Source organism: Rhineura floridana, chromosome 10, assembly GCF_030035675.1.
Source record: "Rhineura floridana isolate rRhiFlo1 chromosome 10, rRhiFlo1.hap2, whole genome shotgun sequence".
In the NCBI taxonomy this organism is placed as follows: Eukaryota; Metazoa; Chordata; class Lepidosauria; order Squamata; family Rhineuridae; genus Rhineura; species Rhineura floridana.
This window is the reverse complement of record NC_084489.1, coordinates 68,809,431-68,837,316: the sequence shown is the minus strand read 5'-3', so window position 1 is coordinate 68,837,316 and position 27,886 is coordinate 68,809,431. Positions and strand designations below refer to the sequence as shown.

At 42.5% G+C, this 27,886-nt stretch overlaps 1 protein-coding gene across 6 annotated transcripts in view; it reads left to right on the top strand.

Annotated features, from left to right (window-relative positions):
• PARD3 (par-3 family cell polarity regulator) overlaps positions 1–27,886 on the top strand; it is a 770,287-nt gene that overhangs the window by 559,486 nt on the left and 182,915 nt on the right. For all 6 annotated transcript variants that reach the window (XM_061585584.1, XM_061585585.1, XM_061585583.1 and 3 more), the window contains one exon: positions 22,512–22,613. In XM_061585584.1, coding sequence (XP_061441568.1) covers positions 22,512–22,613 — 102 coding nt within the window. The remainder of the gene's footprint in view (positions 1–22,511; positions 22,614–27,886) is intronic.

Sequence of the window (27,886 nt, the reverse complement as noted above, 5' to 3'; positions counted from 1 at the left end):
CAGATGCAAAGAATTCATTTAGCTTCTCTGCAATCTCCTTATCGTTCTTTAGTACACCTTTGACTCCCTTATCATCCAAGGGTCCAATTGTCTCCCTAGATGGTCTCCTGCTTTGAATGTATTTATAGAATTTTTTGTTGTTGGTTTTTATGTTCTTAGCAATGTGCTCCTCAAATTCTTTTTTAGCATCCCTTATTGTCTTCTTGCATTTCTTTTGCCAGAGTTTGTGTTCTTTTTTATTTTCTTCATTTGGACAAGAGTTCCATTTTCTGAAGGAAGACTTTTTGCCTCTAAGAGCTTCCTTGACTTTGCTCGTTAACCATGCTGGCATCTTCTTGGCCCTGGCGGTACCTTTTCTGATCTGCGGTATGCACTCCAGTTGAGCTTCTAATATAGTGTTTTTAAACAACTTCCAAGCATTTTCGAGTGATGTGACCCTCTGGACTTTGTTCTTCAACTTTCTTTTTACCAATCCCCTCATTTTTGTGAAGTTTCCTCTTTTGAAGTCAAATGTGACCGTGTTGGATTTTCGTGGCAACTGTCCTACCTAGAAATGAACCTGGGACCTTCTGCACACAAGGGAGATGCTCTACTACCAAGCTACAGCATAGCTTCAGATGTGCCATCTTCTCTTCCATTGGCCAACCTCCTGCAGTTTCCAGCAACTGGTCTCTGGAAGCATATCACCTCTGACTATGGAGGCAGAGCATAGCCGTCATGGCTAGTAGCTATTGATAGCCTTATTCCCCATGAATTTGTCTAATCCTATTTTAAAGCCATCCAAGTGGTTGGCCATCACTGCCTCTTTTGGGAACAGATTCCAACAGATTTTGGGAACAGATTCCATTGTTTAACTGTGCGCTGTGTGAAGAAGTACTTTCTTTTGTCTGTCCCGAATCTTCCTACATTCAGCCTCCTTGGATGTCCATGAGTTCTCGTGTTAGGAGAGAGGGAGGAAAACTTTTCTCTATCCAATTTCTCCAATTTCTCCATGTCATGCATACTTTTATTCACTTCTATCATATCATCTTTTAGTCCTCTTTTCTTTAAACTAAAAAGCCCAAAATGCTGCAACCTTTTCTCATAGGGGAGTCGCTCCGTCCCCTTAATGATTTTGGTTGCCTTTCCAGAACCTTTTCAGGTTCAGATTTTCAGATACAGAAGCTGCTTTATACTGAGTCAGACCATTGGTCCATCTGCCTCAGTATTGCCTATACTGACTGGCAGCAGCTCTCTAGGGTTTCAGGCAGGAGTCTCTCTGAGTCCTACCTAGAAATGAACCTGGGACCTTCTGCACACAAGGGAGATGCTCTACTACCAAGCTACAGCATAGCTTCAGATGTGCCATATTCTCTTCCATTCATTTCCTCCTCCAAGCCTACCTCGGTATTTCCAAACAAATAAAACCAATTCAAATTAACTTCTCCCTGCTTCTGCATAAACTCGGGATCAGCTAATTACTTACTTGTTGATGAATATGTAACAGCTGCTCTATATACCTGGGCAATTGCTCTAGATAAATCTGAAGCAATGGCTGTTGGTTGATAGTTGCAAATTAATCAATTGCAAGTTAATCAAGAAGTACATCATTTAGACCTACTTCCAAGCCATTCGGCCTGATCTAACAGAACTTTGATATAACTTTTGTTATACGTTTGTGAAGAACATGAAGCCCATACAGCTGTTAAAAAGGAGGCATGGCTGTTACGGGTCTAGAAATATATACTTCCCATCTGTTTATTTCTTGGTAATGTTGGAAAAGCTTAAAAGCTGGAGAGGACAAAGACTTTTTCAGTGGCCTTTATATGTTCTTCCTAGAAATGGGTTCCTGACACACTGAAATTAAATGTGCAAATACGTTTTCAAGGACTGAAGTAATATCATGTATTGCTTAATTTATTCAGCAGAGGATATTCCTCAGGAAACTTACATCAACAAGGATTTTTCTAGTAATTGACAGGAAAAAACGCTGACTTATAAAAATGTTTTACAGATAATGAGGTCTGCAGGGAACTTTTAATGTTTGGGAGGTTCCAGGTGAACTGTCAGGAGCCTGGTTAATCTTTGTGTGCATGTGTAAACTGCTTGCTGTAGTCTTTTATAGAATCATTGTAAAATATATGATTAATTCTCATTGAACATTATTCACATGACGTTGCCGTGAAATAATTTCCCACCCACCCATGCCATGATGTTGCCAATAGACATTTCAAATTGCCCTTTTCACTTTAAAAAGTTTCTTCTAGACATGTTGACTTATGAACTCATATGTTTATGACTTATGAATATGTGTTGTAGCATTTGTAAAATCTCTTCTGTACTCCAAAACTATAGACAAAACTCAGCTTAATTATAAGGGGAATATTGGGACATGACCCAGTGAGGCTTTGCACATCGGTGATTGATTGATGATGGCATCCATAAACATATATTAAAAGAGACTGTCATTACAGCATCTTGCATGTTGCATCAATGAATCTTACATGGGTAGAGTCTTAATAGGTCATGCCCTAATAAATAAATAAACTCTTAATAAATTACAAGATTTTAATGGAGATTTTCATACATTTATTGCCCATTCACCCAATTTGGAGATACTGTTTTGGGGCCATTTGCAGTTCCTTTTGTTTTATTCACCCTGAACAATTTGGTACTATCAGCAAACTTGGCTGATTTATTGCTCACCCCAACTCTAGATCGCTAATGAACAAGTAAAAATGTGGATGTTCCAATACCGATCCTTGGCGGACTCCACATTCTACATCCCTCCATTGGGAGAACTGTCCATATATTCTTGCACTCTGCTTTTTGTTCCTTAACTTGCTACTGATCCATAAGAAGACCTCTTCTCTTAACATGCTTGTTAATTCTGTCTTTAATAGTATTTTTCACCAGTTTTTTTCTAGAACAGATATTAAGCTAGCTAGCCTGAAATTTCTAGGATGTTCTCTGGATCACCTTTTAAAAATTGGTGTTACATTGGACACTTTTCAGTTCTTTTGGAGGCTGATCTTAGAGACAAATTACTTATCATTGTAGTGAGTTTTGGCAAGAAGTGAGATTTGAACCTGGAAGATCGTGGTTCACAGCTCAGTTTCTTAATACCTCTTTTATTCTGGTTTCTCTTTTTTGACCGTAGTTAATGACACATTGTGAAGAAGGTACTGTTGTGTCATTCACTATTGTTTTAACTTACAGATTATACAGATTTTATGCTTTTATCTGATGACCATGCCTTACTAATGCTTCCTTTCCTCATTTGGCAACATTTCCCCAAATACTTTTTTTTGTTTTTATGTCCATATAACTTGAAAAATTAAGGCTGGTGTCTCATTTTTATTTCTTATGGGATCCCCTTCTGGGAAAGTACCCATACTTTAAATTGTAAGAAAACCATGGTAACCAAACATAGTAAGATTTGTTGGCTCTGACGTGTCAAAGTGTTGTGTTTAACAAAAGAAGCTAATGGCAATGTTCAAATGGACCCTTATCATACGGCTGCTTGCAGCTCAATCAATCTCTTATTATTATTATTATCAGAGTTATTCAGGCACAGACAGTAGTGCTAGTATTTCTCATAATCAGCCCTTGAGCCAGATGTAATTTGCAATTTGTAGTATTGTATTTTGAAACAATAATGCATTAAAATGTACAGAGCATGGAATTAGATGTACAGTGGCCAAGACGACATGTGGGAGAGCAGCTACTGCCTGAATGCTCTTTCCTGAATGCTCATAAGTGGACACTGCTGATTTTAAAAGGGCCATAATGCAATTTTATTAGTATCTGCATTGATTTAGCCTTGCTACCATACAAGTCTTACCTCATTTCACAGGCTGTACAACTGAATGGCAATAGAATGAGTGCAAATTAACCAACTTTACACATGGTTTTTACTTACCAACCCTTTACTTTAAAAGCTGTTGTGTGATCTTCTTATTGCTTAACTTTGACATTAACCATTAATGTCAAACCAAAATCTTAATGTATCAATAAAATAGCCAGGTGCCTTCACTGTATTGTTTTCTGTCCCTGTTAAACACTTTTTTTGTTCTAGCAAGCCTATTCAGGTATGTAATTTTAGCATGTAATCTTGATAAAGTGGTATTTGTAAGTATAAATGTTTTATAATTACTGATTTTATTTTATATTTGTTTTCAATGTTTATTTTTATTGGTATTTTAATGAAATTGTTTATTGTAAACTGGTTAGAGGCCTTTTTGTTTTAGTAAGCAGTATATAAAATTTGTTAAATAAAATATCCAAATGTCATCCTGTATAACTGCATGTATCAAAAACCAGCTTCAAGACTCAAAACAATCCTAATATTGCCAACTCTACAGGCCTTCCTACAAAACCTTTAAAATTACTGATAAATATCAACTGTTTGTCACATATTCATATTCTTTCTCTTATATGCGATATAGTGGACTTGAGTATTTCCGAGTAAGTGCTATATGAAAATGTGTGTTTTATGAGCTAAAATTGATGCCCAAGTTAGTTTCTCGCTTATTTACAGCTGTTTAATAGCTATCTTAACATCCTGCTGTTCAATCTCTATAGAGTTCCCACGTGTTTATAGCTAACAAAGCACCACAACCTTGATTGGATAATGCTGGTTGGAAAGAGAACATTTCTAAGTGCATTAAATGACAGTAATGTATGGATATGTTGTCCATTAAGAGTGCATTACCCATTAAAAGCAGGTTTAACTTGTTCAGATCTCCCAAGCTGTTATTTTAAAGGACAAACAACAACAATACCCTGTGGCTCTGTTTTATGCATAGTTCAGACCAATGTATCAACTCTGATACTATCAGGACCATCAAATGCTCACTTATATTAAAATCAGTAATTATTGCTTTTTTGCCATTCCTAATTCATCTTAAAAATGCATTGGGTTTTACAATATCTCCATTAAAATTCAGTGTTCTATTTCTATGGTTGCACTCATCACTGCTGATTACCAAGACACTTATGTTTCAATAGAAGCTTTTCTCTTCATAATCCTTCCTCCTTGATTCAGTCATTGAAGCATCAACCTACTATTTAACACATTATGGTTTACTTCTTTCATGTAATTTATGATAACGTTCAGCTTTTGATGCATAGGACACAAACATGATGGTGAGAAAGAATACTAGTCCTCATTCCCAAGGATGTATATGCTGACTAAACCTTTTCCAGTTCCTCGCTTAAGGATGCTTCTGACAGTATATTATGTCCCAAAGTGTCCTTTGTGTCATACCACTTAATAAAGATATGCCTCTTTCTGTGCCTAATTGAGTTTTAGATCAAAACTCAAGGCAGAGAACCCTGCATAAATCATACTTAAAATTGCTTAGTTTAACATCTGTGGAGAGATAAATGACAAGCATTACACCATTTTACCCCTGCACCAATTTCATCCCTGCAACCAAAAGGCCAAACGTCTCCCATCAGTTTCATCTCTTCCAAAGGATGCATGAAATTAGTAAATCTCCAGGGGAAGGGCTTTTTACATTTGTGGGGCAATTGCCAAGAGTTGTCTTCTGTGTAAGCACTTGATAATATTTTCATAAATGGTGTGTTGGTGGTTGATAAAATGAGATGCCCATTCCTGCTTTGCTTTTTACAATTTGGCTTTCTAATAAGACTTTTATATAATTCTTCTGGCTCAGTTTTATGTTACTTTTGTGCTGCTGGAATTTGCTGTGCAGTTTGGGTATTGTTAAATTTTATTCTGAATGTATGATGTTGTTTTAAGGATTATGGTATTTTTTTTTTAAATAAGTATGAGCAGCCCTATAATAATAAATAATAATAAAATTCTATTTGTTAGTCGCCCATCTGTCTGACTTAACAGACACTCTGGGCGACTTACACAATATAAAACACAATTTAAAACATATTCATACAACAGTAAACCACCTGTTAGTAATAGCCTAACCCACCCCAGAAATCCCATAGGCCTGCCTGAATAACAAGGTCTTTAAGGCTCGACGAAAAGCCATCAGGGAGGACCCCAGAGGGTGGGGGCCACGACCGAGAAGGCCCTCTCTCTGGTCCGCACCAGCCTAGCTGTTTTCACTGGTGGGACCGAGAGAAGGTCTTGTGAGGCCGATCTTGTTTGGTGGCATATTTGGTGATACTGGAGGCGTTCCTTCAGATAAACTGGGCCGAAACCGTTTAGGGATTTAAAGGTTAATACCAACACCTTGAATTGGGCCCGGTATACAACTGGCAACCAGTGTAGCTCCATCAACACTGGGGTGACATGATCCCGGCGACGGCTTTGCTTTATTAAGCGTGCCGCCGCATTCTGTACCAGCTGCAATTTCCGGACCGTCTTCAAGGGTAACCCCACGTAGAGCGCATTACAGTAGTCTAATCGAGAGGAGACCAGGGCATGTATCACTCGTGGAAGCAGATGTATAGGAAGGTAGGGTCGCAGCCTCTGTACCAGATGAAGTTGGTACCAGGCTGCCCGACTTACTGCAGCTACCTGGGGCTCCATGGACAGTTGAGAGTCCAAAATGACCCCCAGGCTGCGGACCTGGTCCTTTAGGGGCAATCTCACCCCATTAAGCACCAGGTCAAAGTTTCCCAACCTTCCCTTATCCCCCACCAGTAACACCTCGGTCTTGTTGGGGTTCAGCTTCAGCCTGTTCTCTCCCATCCATCCACTTACGGACTCCAGGCAATTGGACAAGGTTTCCACAGCCAACTCTGGTGAGGATTTAAACGAGAGATAGAGCTGCGTGTCATCCACATACTGGTGACACTGCAGCCCAAAACTCCTGATGATGGCTCCCAGCGGTTTCATATAAATGTTGAATAGCATGGGGGCGAGGATAGAGCCCTGTGGCACACCACAATTAAGGGGCCAAGGGTCTGAAACCTCATCCCCCAACGCTACTCGTTGATATCTGTTGGAGAGATAGGAACGGAACCACCGTAAAACAGTGCCTCCCATTCCCAATCCCTCCAAGCGATTTAACAAGATACCGTGGTCAACGGTATCGAAAGCCGCTGAGAGATCCAGGAGGACGAGGAAAGTATGTTCTCCCCTATCCAACGCCCTCCTCATATCATCCACCAGAGCGACCAAGGCTGTTTCAGTTCCGTGTCCAGTCCTGAAGCCCGATTGGAAAGGATCTAAATAATCTGCTTCCTCCAAGTGTGTCTGTAACTGTTTAGCCACCACACGCTCAATCACCTTGCCCAAGAATGGTAAATTGGAGACTGGGTGAAAGTTGTTTAAATCTTGGGGGTCCAAGGAGGGCTTTTTCAAAATAGGTCTTATCACTGCCTCCTTGAGGGCTAATGGCACTGCACCCTCCTCCAAGGATGCATTTACCATTGCCCTGATCCCTTTGCCCAGTCTCTCTTTACAGCTTACAATGAGCCATGAAGGGCAAGGATCAAGCAAGCAAGTGGTTGGTTTCACAGTAGAGAGCACCTTGTCCACGTCATCAGAGAGAAGAAGCTGAAACCGATCCCAGCAGACCGGATTGCAACTGGCCGCCTCTGGACCACTACTTGTAACCACGACGTACGGAATCTTGCCCTTTAGGCGCTCGACTTTATCGGCAAAGTGTTTTACAAATGTGTCACAGGAGGCTTTTGAATGTTCCATAGGTTCCTGCGCAACTGGACCGACCAGGCTTCGGACCACTTGGAACAACCTCCTGGGACAGCACTCTGCCGACGCAATAGAGGCAGCAAAAAAATGCCTCTTTGCTGCCTTTGTTGCCCGCTGGTAGGCCGCTATTGCCGCTCTAACCAGTGTTCGATCGCCTTCAGCGCGCGACTTCCGCCATCGGCGTTCTAGTCATCTCACCTCCTGTCTCAGACCGCGTAACCGTGGTGTGTACCAGGGTGCAGTCTGAGTTCTGTTCAGGGGGAGAGGACGTTTCGGTGCCACCCGGTCTATTGCCCTAGTGATCTCCTCATTCCACTCCATCACCAGGGTTTCGACCGGGTGTCCTTCAGTAAGCTCCAAATCACCCAGCACATTCAGGAATCCTTTGGGCTCCATCAGGCGTCTGGGGCGGACCATCCTAGTAGGTCCTTGTCCCCTGCGGAGGGTATGCGGCAGTGAGAGATCCATATTCACCAGATAGTGATCTGACCATGACACAGGGCTAGAAAAAACATTCCCCATTTTCAGATCACTTCCCTTCTCTCCTGAGACAAACACAAGGTCAATAGTATGGCCGGCTACGTGGGTGGGACCTATATTACTTAGGTGCAGTTCCCATGAAGTCATGGTTTCAATGAAATCCCGAGGGGCTCCAGTGAGAGCGGCCTCGGCATGCACGTTGAAATCCCCCAAAACCAATAGATTTGGGGTAAACAACCGCACAGCCGAGACCACCTCAAGCACCTCGGTCAGGGAGTCTGCTGTGCAGTGGGGTGGGTGGTACACAAGCAGAATTCCTAAACTGCCCTTTGGTCCCAACCTCCAGTACATACAATCAACAAACTTGGTCTTGTGGAGAGGAGGTCTGGTGAGAACCAAGGACTCCCGATAAATAACTGCCACCCCCCCTCCCCGCCTACCAATCCTCGGCTGCTGTGCATATTGGAAACCCGCTGGACACATGGCCTCAAGTATGAGAGCTGAGGCCTCGTCCAGCCAGGTCTCCGTAATGCACGCCAGGTCCGCGTTCTCATCCAGGATAAGATCGTGGATGAGCGATGTTTTCTGAACGACAGACCTGGCATTACATAACAGCAGTCAAAGGTTGGATGGAGTCTTACATCCCCCAGTTATCTTCTGGTTTTGGGCAGGCCCGGAACAAGTGATGGGTATAATACATCTATCCCTTGTTCCCCTAACTTGGCATGGCCTGCCACCCGCGCCCTTCCAGGATCTGCCGCCAAGCCTCATATGGCCGCGGCTCCCCACCACTCCCACAATATTCCCTTCCGACCTGCACATGACCTCCTCCCCGTCTGCCAATCAGGCAGGCCCCCCACCCCTCAAATTAAAATTAAAAATTAAAAAAAATTGCCCCCGACTTCCTGGGGAGAGACGTTAGCTCAGCAGCAGCAGCAGCAGCAGCAGCAGCAGCAGCAGCAGCAGCAGCAGCAGCAGCAGCAGCAGCAGCAGCAGCAGCAGCAGCAGCAGCAGCAGCGCAGGCAGGCAGGCAGGCAGGCAGGCAGGCAGGCAGGCAGGCAGGCAGGCAGGCAGGCAGGCAGGCAGGCAGGCAGGCAGGCAGGCAGGCAGGCAGGCAGGCAGGCAGGCAGGCAGGCAGGCAGGCAGGCAGGCAGGCAGGCAGGCAGGCAGGCAGGCAGGCAGGCAGGCAGGCAGGCAGGCAGGCAGGCAGGCAGGCAGGCAGGCAGGCAGGCAGGCAGGCAGGCAGGCAGGCAGGCAGGCAGGCAGGCAGGCAGGCAGGCAGGCAGGCAGGCAGGCAGGCAGGCAGGCAGGCAGGCAGGCAGGCAGGCAGGCAGGCAGGCAGGCAGGCAGGCAGGCAGGCAGGCAGGCAGGCAGGCAGGCAGGCAGGCAGGCAGGCAGGCAGGCAGGCAGGCAGGCAGGCAGGCAGGCAGGCAGGCAGGCAGGCAGGCAGGCAGGCAGGCAGGCAGGCAGGCAGGCAGGCAGGCAGGCAGGCAGGCAGGCAGGCAGGCAGGCAGGCAGGCAGGCAGGCAGGCAGGCAGGCAGGCAGGCAGGCAGGCAGGCAGGCAGGCAGGCAGGCAGGCAGGCAGGCAGGCAGGCAGGCAGGCAGGCAGGCAGGCAGGCAGGCAGGCAGGCAGGCAGGCAGGCAGGCAGGCAGGCAGGCAGGCAGGCAGGCAGGCAGGCAGGCAGGCAGATGGCTCTCCCTCCCTGGGCAGCAATGGTCCTCTTCCCTTGCAGGCACTGGATCTCCCAAGCCCCCTCAGCCAGCCGGCTTATATATCCCCTCCAAAGAAGGGACAGGTGGAACAGTATCAGGCACAGCTGGCTGAGTACCTGGGGCCTGGTCCTGCAAGGTGCCCACGTGCAGAGCAGAAGCCCAAGAAGGAGAGAGCAAAGATGTTATCCAAGCAGCAGCGCAGCAGCAGCACAGGCAGGCAGATGGCTCTCCCTCCCTGGGCAGTGATGGTCCTCTTCCCCTTGCAGGCAGTGGGTCTCCCAAGCCCCCTCAGCCAGCCGGCTTATATATCCCCTCCAAAGAAGGGAAGCCTCTTTTGAGAAATAGGTGAGATAGAATTTTTAAATAAATAAATAAATACATTGCCTGATATTATATCCATGCATTGAGCATGGTGGGCATATCTATTGCACACAGTGAGAAAGTGTATTGTCACCTTGCTAACCATAAGAGACAGACTGAAAGGTATTATCCAAACCAAGGCTCTCTGTCATAGGAATAGGATGGTCACCTTCACAGAGAAATGCTTTGGAGGTCACACTGACAGAGCTTATAGCCAAATATCTTCAGTGTGTAAGAGTTTTATTCAATTGTGTAAGAAATATTGAAATGCTTGGTCTGATCTCCTTGCTGCTATTTTCCTTTTCAGTTGCAAAATTATCTTTTTTTTCTGACTCATTTCTCAGGATAAATGGTTTCCCGGGTTTTAAAACATGCATTTACAACCTGTATTCCCCTACTGTCCTTTTTGTGATGGAAATGCTTGTTGTGGATTTCTGGGTCTTGAACCCCTAGTGAGTAACCATAGTAACCAATTGCTAACCTGAGACAAGAACCTAACTGGGTAGCTATTTGGGGAGGTATTTGTAGAAGGTAGCAAGTAGGAAATCTAGTGGCAGGGGGAAAAAGGCAAGAAATAGAAAGTGAGAAATAGCTTCCTGGGATAGATCAAGGATAAGAAAATGAAGGGTAGGATTTTCATTAAGCTGTCACATAAACTAGGAAATATTTTGAACTGTGCTGTTTAGAATATAGTACATGCAGTCTGAGCAGAAGACCAGTCCAACTTGTCCAGAACCATAATATAGGTTGTGGCATGATCCTGGTCCTCTACGCCTTGTGTTGATTGGTTACCATGCCATCTGCAGAGAGCTTATGTGAACATGGAAACCATAGGCTGCCATTTCCTTTCTCAGGTTGGGTTTGTATTCTTTTAAAGCTTCCAAAGCAATGAAAAATGATCCAGAATCTCATAGGAACATAGGAAGCTCCCTGATATTGGCTTTATCAGACCATTGGTTCATCTAGCTCAGTACTGTCTGCACTGACAGGTAGCAATTCTCAGACAGGGACATCCCCACCTGGGGACTGAACCTGGGACCTTCTGCATGTAAAGCAGATGCTTTATCTCTTACCTTCCTCTGTCTACAATGATACACTGATGGGGAAAGCTACTTCTGATGAACTACTTCTAGACTTCTAGCCATTAAGAGCACAGGAGCACATTCTAGAGAAGCATTATTACTTGGTGCTGGCTAATCAAGCATTAGAATGTTTTTCCTTCTGTCTTTTAGTCAGAGCTTGAACAAATATTACAGGTGCTATGAACATTCTGTATGAAACATCAGGATTGGTTTAATGAGAATGATACTGAGACTGAACGTAGCATCAACAAGAAAAGGAAAGCCTTCCAGATATGGCAGAATGACATTGACTGTGCTGCTAAGAAGAAAATCTATGCCAGTGCAAAGGCTGAGGTCCAACAAAGAACTAGAGAACTTAAGAATGCCTGGTGGATAAAGAAAGCTCAAGAAATCCAGCAGTTTGCAGATGCTCATAATATATGGGGCCATTTATGGACCAACAAATTATGGTATGAATCCCTTACTTTCAGTGGATGTTACCAAACTTCTTAAGGATAAAGAGTCTATTGCACTGTGTTGGAAAGACCATTACCATGACCTCTTTAATCGTAACTCTATTGTGGCTGGTGAGGTCTTCTTGCAAATTCCACAACAACAAACTAGAGACAAGCTTCCAGTATCCCCTAATTTGGATGAAGTCAGTTAAGCCATTAATCAAATGAAGAATTACAACGCTAATGGACCTGATGGCATCCCTGCTGAAGTCTTTAAAGAAGGTGGGCCTGAACTTACACAGTAATTTCATAAGCATGTCGAAAAGATCTGGATGAGGGAGGAGATCCTGGAAGATTTTAGGGATGCCATAATTATCACTCTCTTTAAGAAGGGTGATAGAAGAGATTGTGGGAACTATCAAGGCATCTCTGTTCTTGCTACTGCAGGTAAAATCCTTGCAAAGGATCCTTGCAAATCACCTCCTACCTATCTCAGAAGATATCCTCACTAATCCCAAAATGGTTTCCGCCCTTCCAGAGGGACAGTGGACATGATCTTCACTGCACGACAGCTTCAAGAAAAATGCTGGGAGCAAAACCAACGTTTATATATGGCATTTATTGATCTACCTGAGGCCTTTGATACTGTGAATCAAACTGCTCTCTGGACCATCCTTCTGAAAATTGGATGCCCTGATGAATTTGTGAATATTTTGTGACTCCTTCATGACAACATGACAGTGACAATTTTGGATAACAATGGCTTTCAGTGTGATCCATTCAGAGTTGGATCAGGCGTAAAACAGGGATGGGTCATTGCTCTGACCTTATTTGCTATTTTCATTGCTATGATTCTACACCTTATTGAGGGGAACCATCATACTGGTGTGGAAATCATATATCGAACAGATGGAAAGCTTTTTAATCTCAGTAGGCTGAAAGCAAAAAGTAAGGTAATTACAACCTCTGACATAGAACTTTAATATGTCGATGACAATGTAGTCTCCACACATTCAGAGGAAGATCTTCAAGCTATCTTAAATGACTTTGCAGAAGCATATGGAAGGCTTGGGCTCTCGCTTAATATAAACAAAAAACAACCAAAGTGCTTCATCAGCAGGTGCGAACTAGTCCCTCTGTAGCATCATCAATCTAGCTTAATGGTGCGATGCTGGAGAATGTTGATCACTTTTCTTATCTTGGCAGCCATCTCTGTGTAAAAACTGACATTGATGCTGAAGTTCAACATTGTCTGAGCTCTGCGAGTGCCACATTCTCCTGAATGAAGCATAGAGTGTTCAAGGATCAGGATATTCACAGGGAGACCACAATGCTTATTTACAAAGCCATTGTACTACTGAGCTTACTGTACACCTGTGAAACATGGACCATTTATGAACGCCACTCCCACCTTCTTGAAAGGTTCCACCAATGCTGCCTCTGGAAAATTCTACTTGGGAAGATAGATGGACTAATGTTAGCATTTTGGAAGAAGCAAAGACCACCAGTGTTGAAACAATGATCCTTCAACATCACCTTCGCTGGATTGGCCATGTTGTTCAAATGCCTGATTACTGTCTTCCAAAGCAGCTACTTTACAGCCAACTTAAGGATGGAAAACGGAATATCGGTGGACAGCAAAAGAGATTTAAAGATGTTCTTAAAGATAATCTAAAAAAAGTAGCATGAGCATCAAGAACTGGGAAGTTTTGGCCTATGAGTGTCCCAGTTGGAGGTCAGCTATTATCAAAGGTGCTGTAGACATTGAAGAAGCACAAGTACAGGGTGAAAGGAACAAATGAGCTAGGTGGAAGGCACGTCAAGCAAATCCTCGTGACTGTCTTCCATCTGGAAACTTATGTCCTCACTGTGGCAGGTTGTGCGGATCTAGGATTGGCCTCCACGGTCACTTATGGACCCACCATTAAAGACTTTATATTGGAAGACCATCTTACTCAGTCACGAGTGATCACCAATGAATGAAACAGCTTCCATCAATACAAGACATGCTCATACAGTCTGTAGCATAAAGTAGGACTGTCATCATCCTGTTTTGAGTATCCATATCTCCACCTCTGGTTTCTTACATTGGGAGAGATAGTAAACCCTGATCCATGTGCTGAATGCTGCTTCATGTTGCATCCAGGACTGGGATGATCTACTTCAGGAAGGCTGTTTTGGTGTCATAACCACATTTGGTGGGTTTTTTTAAAAAATAATTATTAAAATAAAGCACAATGGCTCTGCCTCTTAGAATGCTAAGAAGATGGCTTTTCATAATAAAAATGTGAATATTTTGGCTGTGTACATACCATACATTTGAAGCACTTTTCCCTCCCACTGCTGCCAAGAATCCTAAGAATTGTAGTTTACCCTTCACAGAGCTATAATTCCCAGCACCCTTAACAAAGTACACTTCCAAGGATTCTTGGAAGGGGTGCTTTAAATGTATGATGTGTACACAGCCATCCATGTTGAAATAGAGACTATATAAATATGCAGATTCAGAGATTATGATGAGATATAGGCAAACTCACTGGTATGTTAAGGACAAGCCATTAAATCCTTTTTGAGAATTGTGAATACAATTCAGTGTCAATGTATTTCTCCTTTTCTCTTCTAAATGCTGTCTCACCTTGTTCTAGGATTACATTGGGCCATTATTTTACTTATACTTACAAAATGTTAAATATGTACAATATAAAATGCCATCTGTTTTGATTATAGAGTGGAAAATGTTGCTTTGAGAGTTAAAGTGCTTTGATGGCAGACTGAATGCTGGAGTTCAGTATTAAAACGTTAACAATATTGCTTGTTACAGGGAAACAGCATGCCTTGGAGAAAGGAACCATTGATAGGAGTCCCAGACGCTGTTTGTTAATTTTTAATGTCAGTACATTCTCTATTAGGAAGAAAATATGCTGCTGAATTGTCTCAATCGTGTGTGTGTGTGTTTTCATTAATCAACTGGTGGTGCATGTTTCTCCTATTGCTCTTTATTCTAATGAAATCTGTGAATGATTTGTCAGACAGCAGTGATCTCATCAGTAATGTGTCAAAATGAAATCCATTTAGCAGATTACATGGGCATTATTTTTATTGTATCAGTTTGTTCTTCCAAAGTAGCATTGCTGGTGCAAACACATGCATCTCTTTAGAACTAGATTGTTAAAATGTAAACAGTAAAAAAAAAATCTCTCTCAATGTGAAGCAAAACCAAGAAGCTATTTTGTTTTTACTTGTTGGCTTTATATTTAAATCTAAGGACTGGTTTTATTAATGTTTTAGTGGGGAACTTGTTGCCCTCCAGATATTGCTGGGCTACAGCTTCCTCATTCCCAATCAGTATGGCCATTAGCCAGAGATATAGGGAATTGTAGTCCAATGACATCTGGAGGACCACAGGTTCTCCATGCCTGCTTTGGAGATACTGCTGGTAGGCTCTAGGAAACTAATCCAAAGCCTACAAAGGATCATTCTGTTGACACTATTCTGATACAACAGTCCCTGAACTCATGCCACTTATTTACCCTCTGATCTGTGTCACTCAATAAATGCATTGGGGTTGAAGGGAATTGAAAGGAACATGTCTGATTTTGAGCATCTTCCAGATGTTCTCCTATAGTTACCCCAGTAAGCACTTTCATTAAGGAAAAATCACTTTTTACCAGCAGTCAATTCACTACCTGAAGTTGCTGGTGAACTCTAATCCTCTCATGAGAAAGAACAGTTATCAATAGCAATTGTGCTAAATTTCAAAATGATCAGATTTGAAACGGAAATCTATGCAATTTGTAATATTTGATCCATTTATGAGCTAGGCACCCCCCCCCCCCGTGATGTTGTCAGCATCTTGGAATGGTTACTCCCCCAGGACTGTCTTGCATCCTTAAAGATACAGGGCCATCTCTCTCTCTTCCTCATACACACACACACACCACCACCATGCCTTATCTCCCAAACTGGCTTTGATGAGAGTGGAATCAGCAGTTGGGAGGCCTCCCATCAGTGAACACTTCTTGCTGCCATGGGCCCAGGCCAAGAGCAGGAGCTCTGAGGAAGAGAGGGACTCACTTCCTAGTCCTTACTCAGCATAGAACCCTGCCCTAGATTCTGCAACCTTCTCTCTGAACCACTGCCGCTGGACTCCAAGGAATGGACCTTGAACTCCTCTGAAGAGCAGGAAGGCACTGGGGGCCATCTTCCATTTCAGTTGCTATCATTCAGACATCGCTTTGTAGAAAAAACTACTGACTGCATAAAAAGTTACTGGCCCTTGAAGCTGGGCAGATATAGTACTCTCTTGGCTAGACCACAAAACTCTGACATTTGCTCTAGACCAGGAAATGCCAACCTTTTCTGACCCAGCACCGTCCTTTAACCCAGACATGCATTTGGAGACCCATTTCTTCTTCTTTTTTAACCATATATTTATATGGTGGAAGTGCTTCTGTTATGATCTATGATAGCTCAGGCTTTGACCTGGTAGTAGATCCCTACCACAAGTTGAAGACCAGTGCTTTTGACCAGTGGTGACATAAAATTTCTTCTTGCCTTAGCTACAGGATTGTTGGTCATAATTCTGAAACTTAGCCACAGGTCTCTGTACCCTTCAGTCGTGTATAGGGTCCTGACTGTACCCTCACTTCAGGTAGGCTCTAACTCCCAGCTTTGTCTCATGCCATCTTTTGTGGGTTGTTGCCTCCCTGTGGTGGCAGAATCAGTGATGGATCAGGACACGGGTTTATACCTGGGCATTCCTTCATTGCTACAGGGAGAATAGGGAGTGTAGTTACCAATGATTCCTGGCTCCATGGATTGTGCAGTAGGGACATTCAACTGGACTGAATGCAAATGATTTAATTAGGACCCAGTCTAAATTAAACCTAAATTACTCTTTTGAGGCAAGTCCATTGTGAAGCAGGGTGGAGGTGCTTCCTATCATTTCTTATTGTAAGTACCATGCTATGCAGATGGCAATGATATAGTATCACCAGAATAACAGTATCAGGAATTCTTCCTTGTTACGCCATTTTCAAACTTGTGCCTCAGCCATTCAAAGTCTGGGATTTGTTTTCCTCTCCACTTTTTGTTTTCTTGTGCATTTACCCTCACCAGGGTATCAGCACACATAGATCACACTATTAAAACAGTCACGTGTCAGCCCTGTGCTCTTGCAGAACCTGGGAATGCAGATGCCTTCCACCTGAAAAAGGGCCTTTGCTCAAAAGGCCTACTGATTGTATATTTATCATTTTTATACTAATTTAGAGCTTATTCTACTTCCCATATATGCAATTTAGCATATTGTTGTTTGACATTGTGCACTAAATGTTGGTTGCATTTATCAGTATTTGTTGGAGTTTGTTTCTTAAGTTTTATAGTGGCCCTTCTGTCTTTCACTTATTCTTCACGCGTCCCAGGATTGCCATGCTTTTTGTCTTGGGGAAAACTGTCACTCTCCAAGCATTCCCAATTTTCCTGTGCATGCCATTTAATAAGACAAACTGGTGCTTCAGGTCCAGGGTTGCATGGCCATAGGGCAGGAGTTGTAGAGCTGCAGCCCCCATTGAAATTTCATGCAAGAGGGGGCTGACTGAAGACTGAGAAGGAGTGTGGGAAGGAAAAAAATTGGGAGGAAAACTGAAATTGATGGAACAGTGGAAGAATGAAGTGGGGGGGGAGCCCTTTGCAAGCAATCAGTTCATATCTGGCAAGAGTGATCTGTTCCTCCCCTAGCAACTCTGCAAGATAATTCGAGGCCTGCTAATTTAGATAGTGATGCAGTTCCCTGCCATGAGAGAAGATTTGCTGGGATTTTCATGAAGAAAAGAGTACAGGATTATTTTTTCATATAGAAGGATGTTTGTCACAATTGTTGCTAGTGAGTGGAGGACTAAGACAGCATCTTGTTTTGGAGAGTTCACAGTGATCTTCTGGAAGTGTTCTTTGACCCCCCCCTTTTTTTTTTTTGCAAATGGAAAATGAGGAAGTTGAATTAATGACCCTGGAGTATCTTGGCAATTAGTGAAGAGGATTTCATCCGTTCACCCTCATCATTTTCTCACACTTTGGGACAGGCAAGGATATTTTTAATTTGCAACCGTTATTTCAATCTGTCATAAAAATAATTCTCTAAAAAAAATTGCTTTTGTTCCAATTATATAGCAACTGTAAGCTATGTTTTCTTCTTAGCTATAAATTAATGCAAAGCCTGCATCAAGAAATGGGGGGGGGGGACAGAGAGGGAGAAAAAAAATCTGGGTGTGATGGTTTGTTGATATTTAATATGATATTCACTAGCACTGAAAAATATATTAGGTGGGACAAAAATGACATTTTGAAATATCTGGGGAGAAGAAGTTTTCATTTCCCTTGGATGTATTTTGCTTGCTGTGAATTAGATCTATCTTTTTTCATTTTCTGATGTGAAGCTGCTGTTTGACAAACAGGAACAGGTAGATTTTTTCTTTCTTTTAAAAAAAAGATTATTATCTTGGCAAGTTGACTGTTAGTTTTAAAAGTGAGACATAAAGCAGCTGCCTCAGAACACACTTGGACATTTAATTGTGGTTGTAATCCATATTGGAAGCAATGAAGGATTCATATGGATATGTGTTGGTCCTTTCGAGGTGAAAAGCTGTGTATATTCAGAGAAGGGCATTTTTTGTGTTTGCACAGCTATTGCAGATCTCCCTCTTTTATTAATTTATTAAATTTATATTTTATTCTGCTTCCAAGGAGCTCAGGATGGCATACATGGTTCTTCACTCACCATTTTATTTTCACAAGATCCATGTGAGGTAAGTTAGGCTGAGAGATAGTGACTGACCCAAGGTCATCTGGGACTTGAATCCTGGTCCAGAACCTAAGGCAGCATACATGTGGTGCCAGGCGGTCTCCCATCCAGGCACTGACCAGATTCAGACCTGCTTAGCTTCAACAAGGTGGTGCCTTCAGATCATAGCCTGGGACTCTAGGGCTCAACTAACACTTTCCTTAGATCAGAGGACCTCCAACCTGCTGCCCTCCAGGTTGAATTATAATTCTCATTATCCCTGACCATTAACTATGGTTGCATTGTAACCCAAAATATCTGGAGGGCAGCTAGTTGAGGGGGGTTGAGTTATGTGCTTTTTGTTAGAGCAATCAAAACATTACTAACATTTCAGGCTGCTGGCTGCAACTGCTTTAAAAAAAGGAATCTGTTTTCACATCATAGTGAAGCCACAGTTTCTAGTTTTGAGTCTGAGAGGAAACTGTGATTTAAACAAACCATGAGTGCCAAAAGCAGGCTCTCAGGCAAGGATGTGACAGAGTATGGGGGAGCACACAGACGCAATGCTTGTTCTCAGCCTAACTAACCATGGTTTATTAAGCTCTGATCATTACATCTGAACTAGCCAATGCTTGCTCTAAGCCTAATGAATCATGGTTTATTAAGCTGAGATTATTACATCTGACCCAGCCAGCTGAGTGGTCTTGTGCAGAAATATAAATAGTCTGCCAGTCCTTCTGAAACCCTTCTTGAACAATTGCTTTTAGAATGTTAAAGCTGACTGATCTGCACATATTATCATGGAGTGGCCAAGGATGAGTCTCTGAAATAGATTTAATGTGTGTTTAACTGTATGAGGATGTGTGTGAGAGAGAAATGACAGCACCGTAATTTCAACATTTTTCTCTTGCATATGAATACTCACCCCTTTGCCAATTTTGCCTGGACAGTTGCTTGACTCCACTTTCACTGTCAGCATTTCATTGTCATCTTATGATGTGAGACTTTAGTGTGAATACTGCTGTGAGTGTTAATTAGTTTTTACCTGTTTCTATGAATGAATTTTAGTTTTAAAAATCATGTGCAACGGGGGGAATGTTTGCTCTGTATAACTTAATTATTGTTCTTTAAACCATTCCACATTTTTCTGTCTTTTTTGAATCTTTTATTTTTAAATAGCTTGTAAGCAGCCCCAGAGGACTTGGTTGATGGGCAGTTTATAAATGCAAGAAATAAAATAAAAATAAGAAGGGGATGGATTTGTTTCAGTCTACAGAAATTTCTGTGCTGTAATATATTTATTCATTTTTTAACTTAGGCTGCAGTCCTAAAACCAGCCAAAGGCTCCCTGAGGTGCCATTGGATATGGTTTAGGTGCTGATCTGCTGATAGAGAGGGAGGTCTGGTGTGACAGCATATATGCCTTTGGAGGCCCCTCAGGGAAATTGCTGCATAGGTGTTCTCCCAACAGTGTACCACTAGTTGTGTATGAGGGAGAGAGAGAGGCCACATTCACACATTTATTCCACCATTCCACTTTAAACAGTCATGGCTTCCCCAAAAAAATCCTTGGAAGTGTAGTTTGTTAAGGGTGCTGAGAGTTGTTAGGAGACCCCTGTTCTCTCTGACAGAGCTAAAATTGCCAGAGTGATTCCGTCTTCCCAGAGAACTCTGGGAATTGTAGCTTGGGGGGAGATAGGGGGTCTCCTAAGAACTCTGACTGGCCTTCACAAACTTCCCAGGATTCTTTAGGGGAATCTATGACTGTTGAAAGTGGAATACCACTGGAATATATGTGTGGTGTGAATGTGGTCAGAAAGTGAGTGAAACAGTGCAGGATCCTAAGCCCCAGTTCTGTTAATGTGCCTCCCCAAAATGAGTCCTTAATTACACCAGCCCTGGAGCTGGTGTAAACAACACAAAAATGTGAAGGTAAAGCCATGCTAACTTCCTGGCCCGTGGGATGGTGTTGTTTTACTTGTGTGTGTGTATGTGTGCATGCATGTGCGCCCAAGACTATTGAAGTCCTGTTGGTACGTTTGCACTGCACAAACCTTCCTACCACTTTGCCCCTCTCTCTCCCTCCCTGTAAGCAACAGGAATCCACCTGCTGGGAAGCCTATGTTAGAGGCCCTACCCACCTGGTGAGCTACTTCTGCCACACACCCAGCTGACATCTTCGCCTCAGGTGAGCCAAAAGAGCCCAGGAAAGGTGGTAACACCAGCATAGGATCTCCCCAGCACCGTAGGATTGCTGTGTGCCTTACTTTACTGTGTTTTCAGTGTACATGGAGGTACATTGGCAGGTCCCTGCTTTCAAGAAGCTTGCACTCTAAAATAGTGGGGGAAAGAGGGGGAGGCAAGACAGGGAAGAATGTGGGTATGTGCTATGTGACCTTAAAGCTTTGGGTGGTGTTCAGTGCTAGCCCTACTCAGAGAAGACCCATTGAATTTAATAGACATGGCTAACATAAGTTCATTGATTTCAATGGGTCTACTCTGAGGAGGACTTACTACATCCGTTTGTTTTTGTGAGGCTTTGCTCACTGTTACGTGTATATCTTCTTTGGAAAAACAAGTTATTACAGTTGCAGGGTAGTAATATTCCACCTTGGTTGTGTGCTGTTTCTAGATTTGGCTGACACAGGATCTGAGTTCTAGAGACAAAGCTCAAACCTTTCCCTATCAATGTAGATGTACAAATGAAGGCAGTATCTTCAGTTCTGTCTAGGGTATTTGTTTACTGCATACTTCAACTCTTTTCATCTCTGACACACGCACCACATGCAGGTAGAGCGGGGTTGCGCTAGGTACATTCAATGCAGTGAGATGAATAATTCAGTGGTAAGAGTGTCTGGCAGGGGAGAGGCACTTCTCCAGAATATCTTCTGGTTGCCCAAGCCTGAATCTCTTTCTTCCATGTTGTAATGTGATTGAGGCATAGGCATTGAGAAGACACCCCAGAATGAGCCATAGAAGGATCTTCTAATTGGGGCATTTTTGACCACGTGATGTCACCCAACTTGTTCATAAAGTAGCATGTGTTAAGAAGTCTTTCGTTATTACTTCTGTGCCTGAAGTGCGTGGGTGGAAGGAGAAAGGTGTAACTGGTGCCAAGTGTTTGAAATTACATGCATGCATAGTCTTCCATTTTGCAAGGAACACTATGTAAGCTTTATCTTCCACGTATATTTTCCCCCAAAGGGGTACCATTCTAAATATTATTTGCCGGGGAGCAACAGTCGGGGTAGGGATTTGCCTTTGTGTCCTGATTGTGAGCTTCCTAGAAGCATCTGATTGGCCATTGTGGGAAACAAGACGCTGCTCTTCTGTTCTTTGTTTTCTGGATAGACCACAGGGAAGAAGCTAGAAGTGAGAAAATAAATACTATTTCCTATTATGATTTGGCCATACCTTGAATTGACCAGAAGAATCTCTTCCATTCATGGTGTGGCAAATGTTGGGTACAAGCCATTATATTTTTATTTATTACAGTTATACCTCACTTGGAGCTATTTATACATGGTTCTCACATCCTAACAGTGTACAGAGACCAGCTTATCTCGAACCTAGAATGGTATGGTGTGCTTTCAGACTATTTTCTGGAAAAACAAAAATATGATATATCCAGAGTTGAAGCTGCTATAGAATGGAATAGAATAATTATCATTTTGTAATGCTATAGTAGTGGGGCATCCATCACACTTTCTAACAGAGAGGATTAACTTCCATGTCCATTGCTCAACTGTATCTGCACATTGTGTTAAACAGTAACTATGAAAGTACTGTACTGCAATAAAATATTTGGAGATTAATCTAAAAATAGAAATCTCGCCAGGAGTGCTATTAAACATATAAGCATCTTCAAGGCCGAACTATTTGGACTGATGTTTGTTTAATCATTACCCTGCCACTCCACCCAGCCCCCTTTGTGCAAGTGTCATCCTATAATGAGCATCCAGTTTTCTATGTAGAAAGTAGAAGCCTACACAATTATTGTTCATTGTGACAAGTTAGATGTTGTTGTTGTTGTTAACAGGTTTGGCAAACATCGAAAAGATGACAAGATTGAGAAAATAAAAGTGCAAGAAGCTGTTACTTCAGAAGAGGAGAGAATACGAATGAAGCAAGAACAGGAGAGGTAGACTTGGTCTTTTGCTTAAATGATGGTTGAGAATGTTTTTTACAGCTGGTATTCTTAGCTAAAGAATTTACATTCTACTGGAATTCATTTTTGGTCAAATAACATAGATACAAATATATTTGTAGAGCTCATGTAACTAATGGGAGAAAACAGAATATATATTGGTCATCAGCAAAGATAATTTGACTATATTCAGAGGCTGTTATAGCAACCAGGCATCTGTTTCACAATTTATTTTTTCTTTTCTTTATGGGGGCAAGTGGAGTCATAAGTACACCTGTGCTAGAACTGATTGTCTAGACTCTTTCAAAAACATGAATATTTATATGGAATTGAAATAAATTTTGTATCTTTTCCTGAAAACATTTTCGTATCTACTTCTGTTGATTTTATACTGTGTCATAAATTGAATTTTAAACTTCATCACTGGAAATAAATCTTGTCACTGGAGATCAACCTTTTCCTGTTGTCATGTAGTGTTGTGTAGTTTAAATAGCTGTCTCTAAAAAAACACTAGTGGGTACTTCTTGCTAGAGTATTCCCTCCCCCCTCAAACCCCCCCCCAGATTTTGGTGCTTTTGTATAATTACTTCTCTCAGGTTTTCACATAAATGGGCCCAGTTTTCCAAAACACCAGTAGCCAACCGGGTGCTCTATGTGCAGTCCACTGTGTCCCCAGGGTATTTTGCTGGCACATGTTTCCCTATTCACGAAAGTTCAGTATAGTTCAGCACATAGAGAAGGGTTGTGTGCATGGAATAGTCTTCTATATTCCAATGGATAGGGAGGTTTATATTAGCCTGGAGCTGCACGTGTATATGCTGCTGATCTCATGTGCATAATGAACATCTGGATCAGACTTTTTGGCTACAATCATGCACCGAATAACATTAATTTAATTCTCATAAATGCTTATATCTGAACACAGGCCTGCAGCTCCAATCTGTCACTTCCAGAGCACTACCAAATCACATTGAAGTCAATTAACTTGATTACCTCTATGTTGTAACAGTTGATTGTAAAGTGCTGCCACTATTCCTACAACATTTTACTTTGCAGTGAACTTAAATACTAACAATGATGGCTATTTATAATTCTGAAAATATTAATAGAAAATAGGTTGCTGACTAATTGCAGCATGCTGCAGTATTGACATTAATGAGGCCATTCCAGTTTTGATTTGTAAGTTTAATTGCATGTTGAACTGCAGTTGGATTCCTTTTTTAATTTGGGCCATTAAATTACCTTAGAATACAAATATGCACTTAATTTTATAAGCAGGGCTATACACATCTATTCATTACATTGTTGGTTTCGATCAGAAAGCTCTTAGTACTTCAAACTGGACATCAGCCAGAAGTTTTGAAAATTATTTCCAGCATAAAGTAGTTTCTTAGGCTAGGATCCAAAGAGACTTATATGTGTATGTGTGCACATGAGGGCTGGGCATAGGTTGCTCTTGACAGCAGCCTCCATGTCTCATAGGGTGCTGTCCTGGGGGTAAACTTAGTAAGCCACCAATCTTCAGGGAGGATTTTCAGGGGAAATGGAAACTGATGGGGAAAATAGGGTAAGACCTATTTTTCTTAGCATAGCATCCAATGTCATTCTTCTTGAACAACAACAACAAACCTGGTGAAGTAACAGGAAAAACCATTTATTTCTCATGTCTTTCTAATGCAGTCACAATTATGTATTCATATTTTATTTCTGATTCTGGAATGATAAATTGGACTAATTGTAAACATACCCTCAACAGTAAAATTAATTTCATGTCCTCAGTAAAGCAGAGGTGGAGAATCTGTGGTCCTCCAGATTTTGCTAAACTACAGCTCTCATCATCCCAGTTGATTCGACTTGGAGTCTAATAGCACAGGGAAGGCCACAGGTTCCCTCTCCCTGATTTAAAGACAGAGAGCTTGGTAGCCAATCCCCAATGAGTACTACCTGGTACCTTTATTTCCATTATTGAGTAATCCTTGTCATAAGAGGCAATAATCTGTCATAGCTTGTCTTTTTAATAAGTGATGATATGCACTGTATTTACCATGTCAATAATGTAACACATGAACTTGTACTTAAAGAATCCTCTCTCAAAATGTTTCACAGACTTGGATTGCACTCAAGAGGGAGCTGATTGCACCTGTCCTGATAAGCATAGGATTTTTTACAAACACGTGCTTGGTTTATTCATAGGTTTACAAATTTACAATCTTTAGTGAACATCTAAAAATCTAATGTGTGAAAGCAGCCCTAGATATTCATGTCTGCATATCTATCCCTTTAAAAAAAAATCTTCTGGGATAATTGTACATGAACTGAGGGCCCACTCTGTGGCTGTGCCTGGAGTAATTACTTTAGTGATAGATTTCCTGGGCCTGCATGATTATAGGAGAGGTGTTGGTCTTAGGATCTATGGCGCTGCCTGTTTCTTTTCTTTGAAGCCTGAGTTTCTTTGTAGCTATTTGTCCCACTTCCTACTGTGTGGGTTACTAACAAGCTTCCAAATGTAAATTGCCTGTAATTGTTATAGTCTCATGTTTTTCTTTTTTGTTTGCTGAGTGTCTTCTTTAAAAGTAGCTCTTTTATTATCTTAAGTGTGTATCAAGTTTCTTGTATGTGATTGAAGTAGGAAAGCTTCCACACTCCCATGGATGTCTATAAGTCCACACGTATCTACAAAAATGTTCAAAATAATGGGTGAATTTGGAGTCTGTCAGTGGCACGGTGAGGGTTGCAGCAACCCTTTTGAGTTACCTTGTTGGCATTTTATTATTTTAGTCATTCTATGATGCATGGAGAAACTGTTAAATCTATGTTTGCTAAACTTTCTTAACATTTTTCAAAGTTCATAATAACCAACCGGGCAGGAGTCCAGGTTTCTGGGGGCTCTGGCCAAGGGTTCTCCAGTGAGGTCCCCTCTGCCCCATTAAGCACACTTCTCTTCCTTAAATTTACAAAACTAGGCTGGTAGTCCTGGAGCTCACCCCTCCTATGTGTGTATACAGGCCTGGCACATGGCACCCTAGGGCAAATGTCAAGGGCTGAATCCGCCCCACTGTGGGCAATTTATATATAAACCAATTAAAAAATGTAGGGTGGAAAGAAGTGCCAGGTATGCCATGAGCCCAGCAGTGATCAAGGCTCAGAGGGAGGTTGCAGAGTCTCCAGCTAAGGAGCTGGACCAGGTTCACAGTTCAGGACTCTGAACTTACTGATGGAGATGAGACAGCCACTGAGCCTGAGGATGACAGACAGGCTTAAAAACACTCAGTTTGTTTTCAACTTTTGCCAGAGCAAGTTGCTCACCTGGAGCTTTCTGTGGTTTGGCAATTCCTGACTTGCCTTGCTGCCTTGTCCTGTGGGCTCCAGCACTAGACCAGAACAGGACAGGCTGGGTAGAGCCACTGCCATCAATATCCCACAATGCCTGTTAATCCCAATGGCAGCTAGCTGGGAGGAGAAACAGCAGCAAGAGCTCTGCTGAAGTTGTGTGTAGGCCTCTGTTATTTCTGGACCATGCACCCAAGGATAAAAAAAAATAGCAATGATGAACCACAACATGTAGTTAGACTAGCAATGTCTGGGTGATAATCTGGTTCCTGCTTTTCTCAACTAATAAATCTATAAATACATAGATATAAAGTCACAATTACCTTAAAATATGGTGGGTTGGATCGAGACTTAATCATTCTTAGAGTAGATTTGCTGAAAATGGAACTTAATCATGACTAACTTAAATGGAAATGAAATGGACTGCCTTCAAGTCAATCCCGACTTATGGCTACCCTATGAACAGGGTTTTCACGGTAAGCGGTGTCATGAACCTGTAATGTTCATGAGTTATTAAAAATCTAAAAGCAACACTTTGGCTCCAGCAAGGGACTCTGGGAGATTGTTACAGTTAGAAAAGACAAGCCTTTGCCAATTTACAATTCTGAGTTTCACTTCCCAGCTGAAGATAGTTAGAAGAAGCCTTAACAAGCTGCACCTGTTTATCTTTGCTGATTAGCAAGTGCCTGGTACCCAAGGTCATCCTTGGCCTGTACCATTGGAAAACACAGTTGGGAGGGGGGCCTGCAAGGTGCGAAAAAGTGAGAACCATCGAGAAGAAAGTTACATCAGCCAATTCCTGATTGGTCAATTAATCTTGGACCGTTAGGATCCTTTTCCCTTAAGTATAGGGCTAGAGACCCCTAGCCTTGGTTCTCTGTTCTCTGCCTATGCTGACTTGGCACCAGAGTTCCAAAGCCTTCTGCCTTTTATGGTTCCAAGGGGTTGCCTATGGGAAGGTAACCTATGTTTGGTTCCATTGCTTATGTTGAACATCCATCTCTCTTAGGAGGGATGCTACACAACCAACTACCTCGTATGTAAGTAGTTACGTGAGTTAGTTTGTTATTTTCTTGTTGTGTGTATGAATGCTCTTGTAAGTACCTAAACCCCTGTTTGGGTGTATGGTCTTAAAGGATTACTTGCTGCTATATTTTATGTGCACTTATATATCTTAATAAAGCTACTTCTATTTAACCTGGTGTGTTCATTGAGAGAAGAGGTGGTTCTGGATTCAGTACCTTGACCATTCTCAGTCACTAACTACCAAAGAGGGTTAAGAAGTTAAAGGCTTGAATTTGAAGTAAGGACCAGAGGTGCCAGGCAAGGAGTGTAACTGTGACTCTTGCCCCATAGGACCTTGGTTTTACCTATCTTCTGGGCTCAGAGATCCCCTGGCTCTGAGTGGACCAGTAAACAGGGGTGGTGGCAGCCTACCTTCTACCTTGCAGGGTTGTTGTGAGCGTACACAGCCTTGGCAAGGGTGAAGTAATAGTCTTTTCATTCCAGTCTCATTTCCCTAAGGGTGGGGGTCTGAGTCTGACGCATGATCCCTGTGCCTTGACGGTAGGGATTCATGACAAGCGGTATTCAGAGGGGTTTAACCATTGCCTCCCTCTGAGGCTAGTCCTCCCCAGCTGCCTAGGGCCTGCTCAGCTTGCCACAGCTGCACAAGCCAGCCCCTTCCTTGTCTGCAACTGCCAGCTAGGGGGCAACTGGGCTCCTTGGGACTATGCAGCTTGCCCACGGCTGCACAGGTGGCAGGGCACGTAACCCCTGAGCCACTCACTGTGTGGGTGATCTTTAGCTGGCCCTTGACACCTAGGAGACACAAACGGGGATTTGGAACTCACAGACTCTGGACTCCCAGCCAGGCTCTCCTCCCCACTGTGCTATACCAGCTGAATGACTAACTTAAGCCCCACTTATTTCAATGG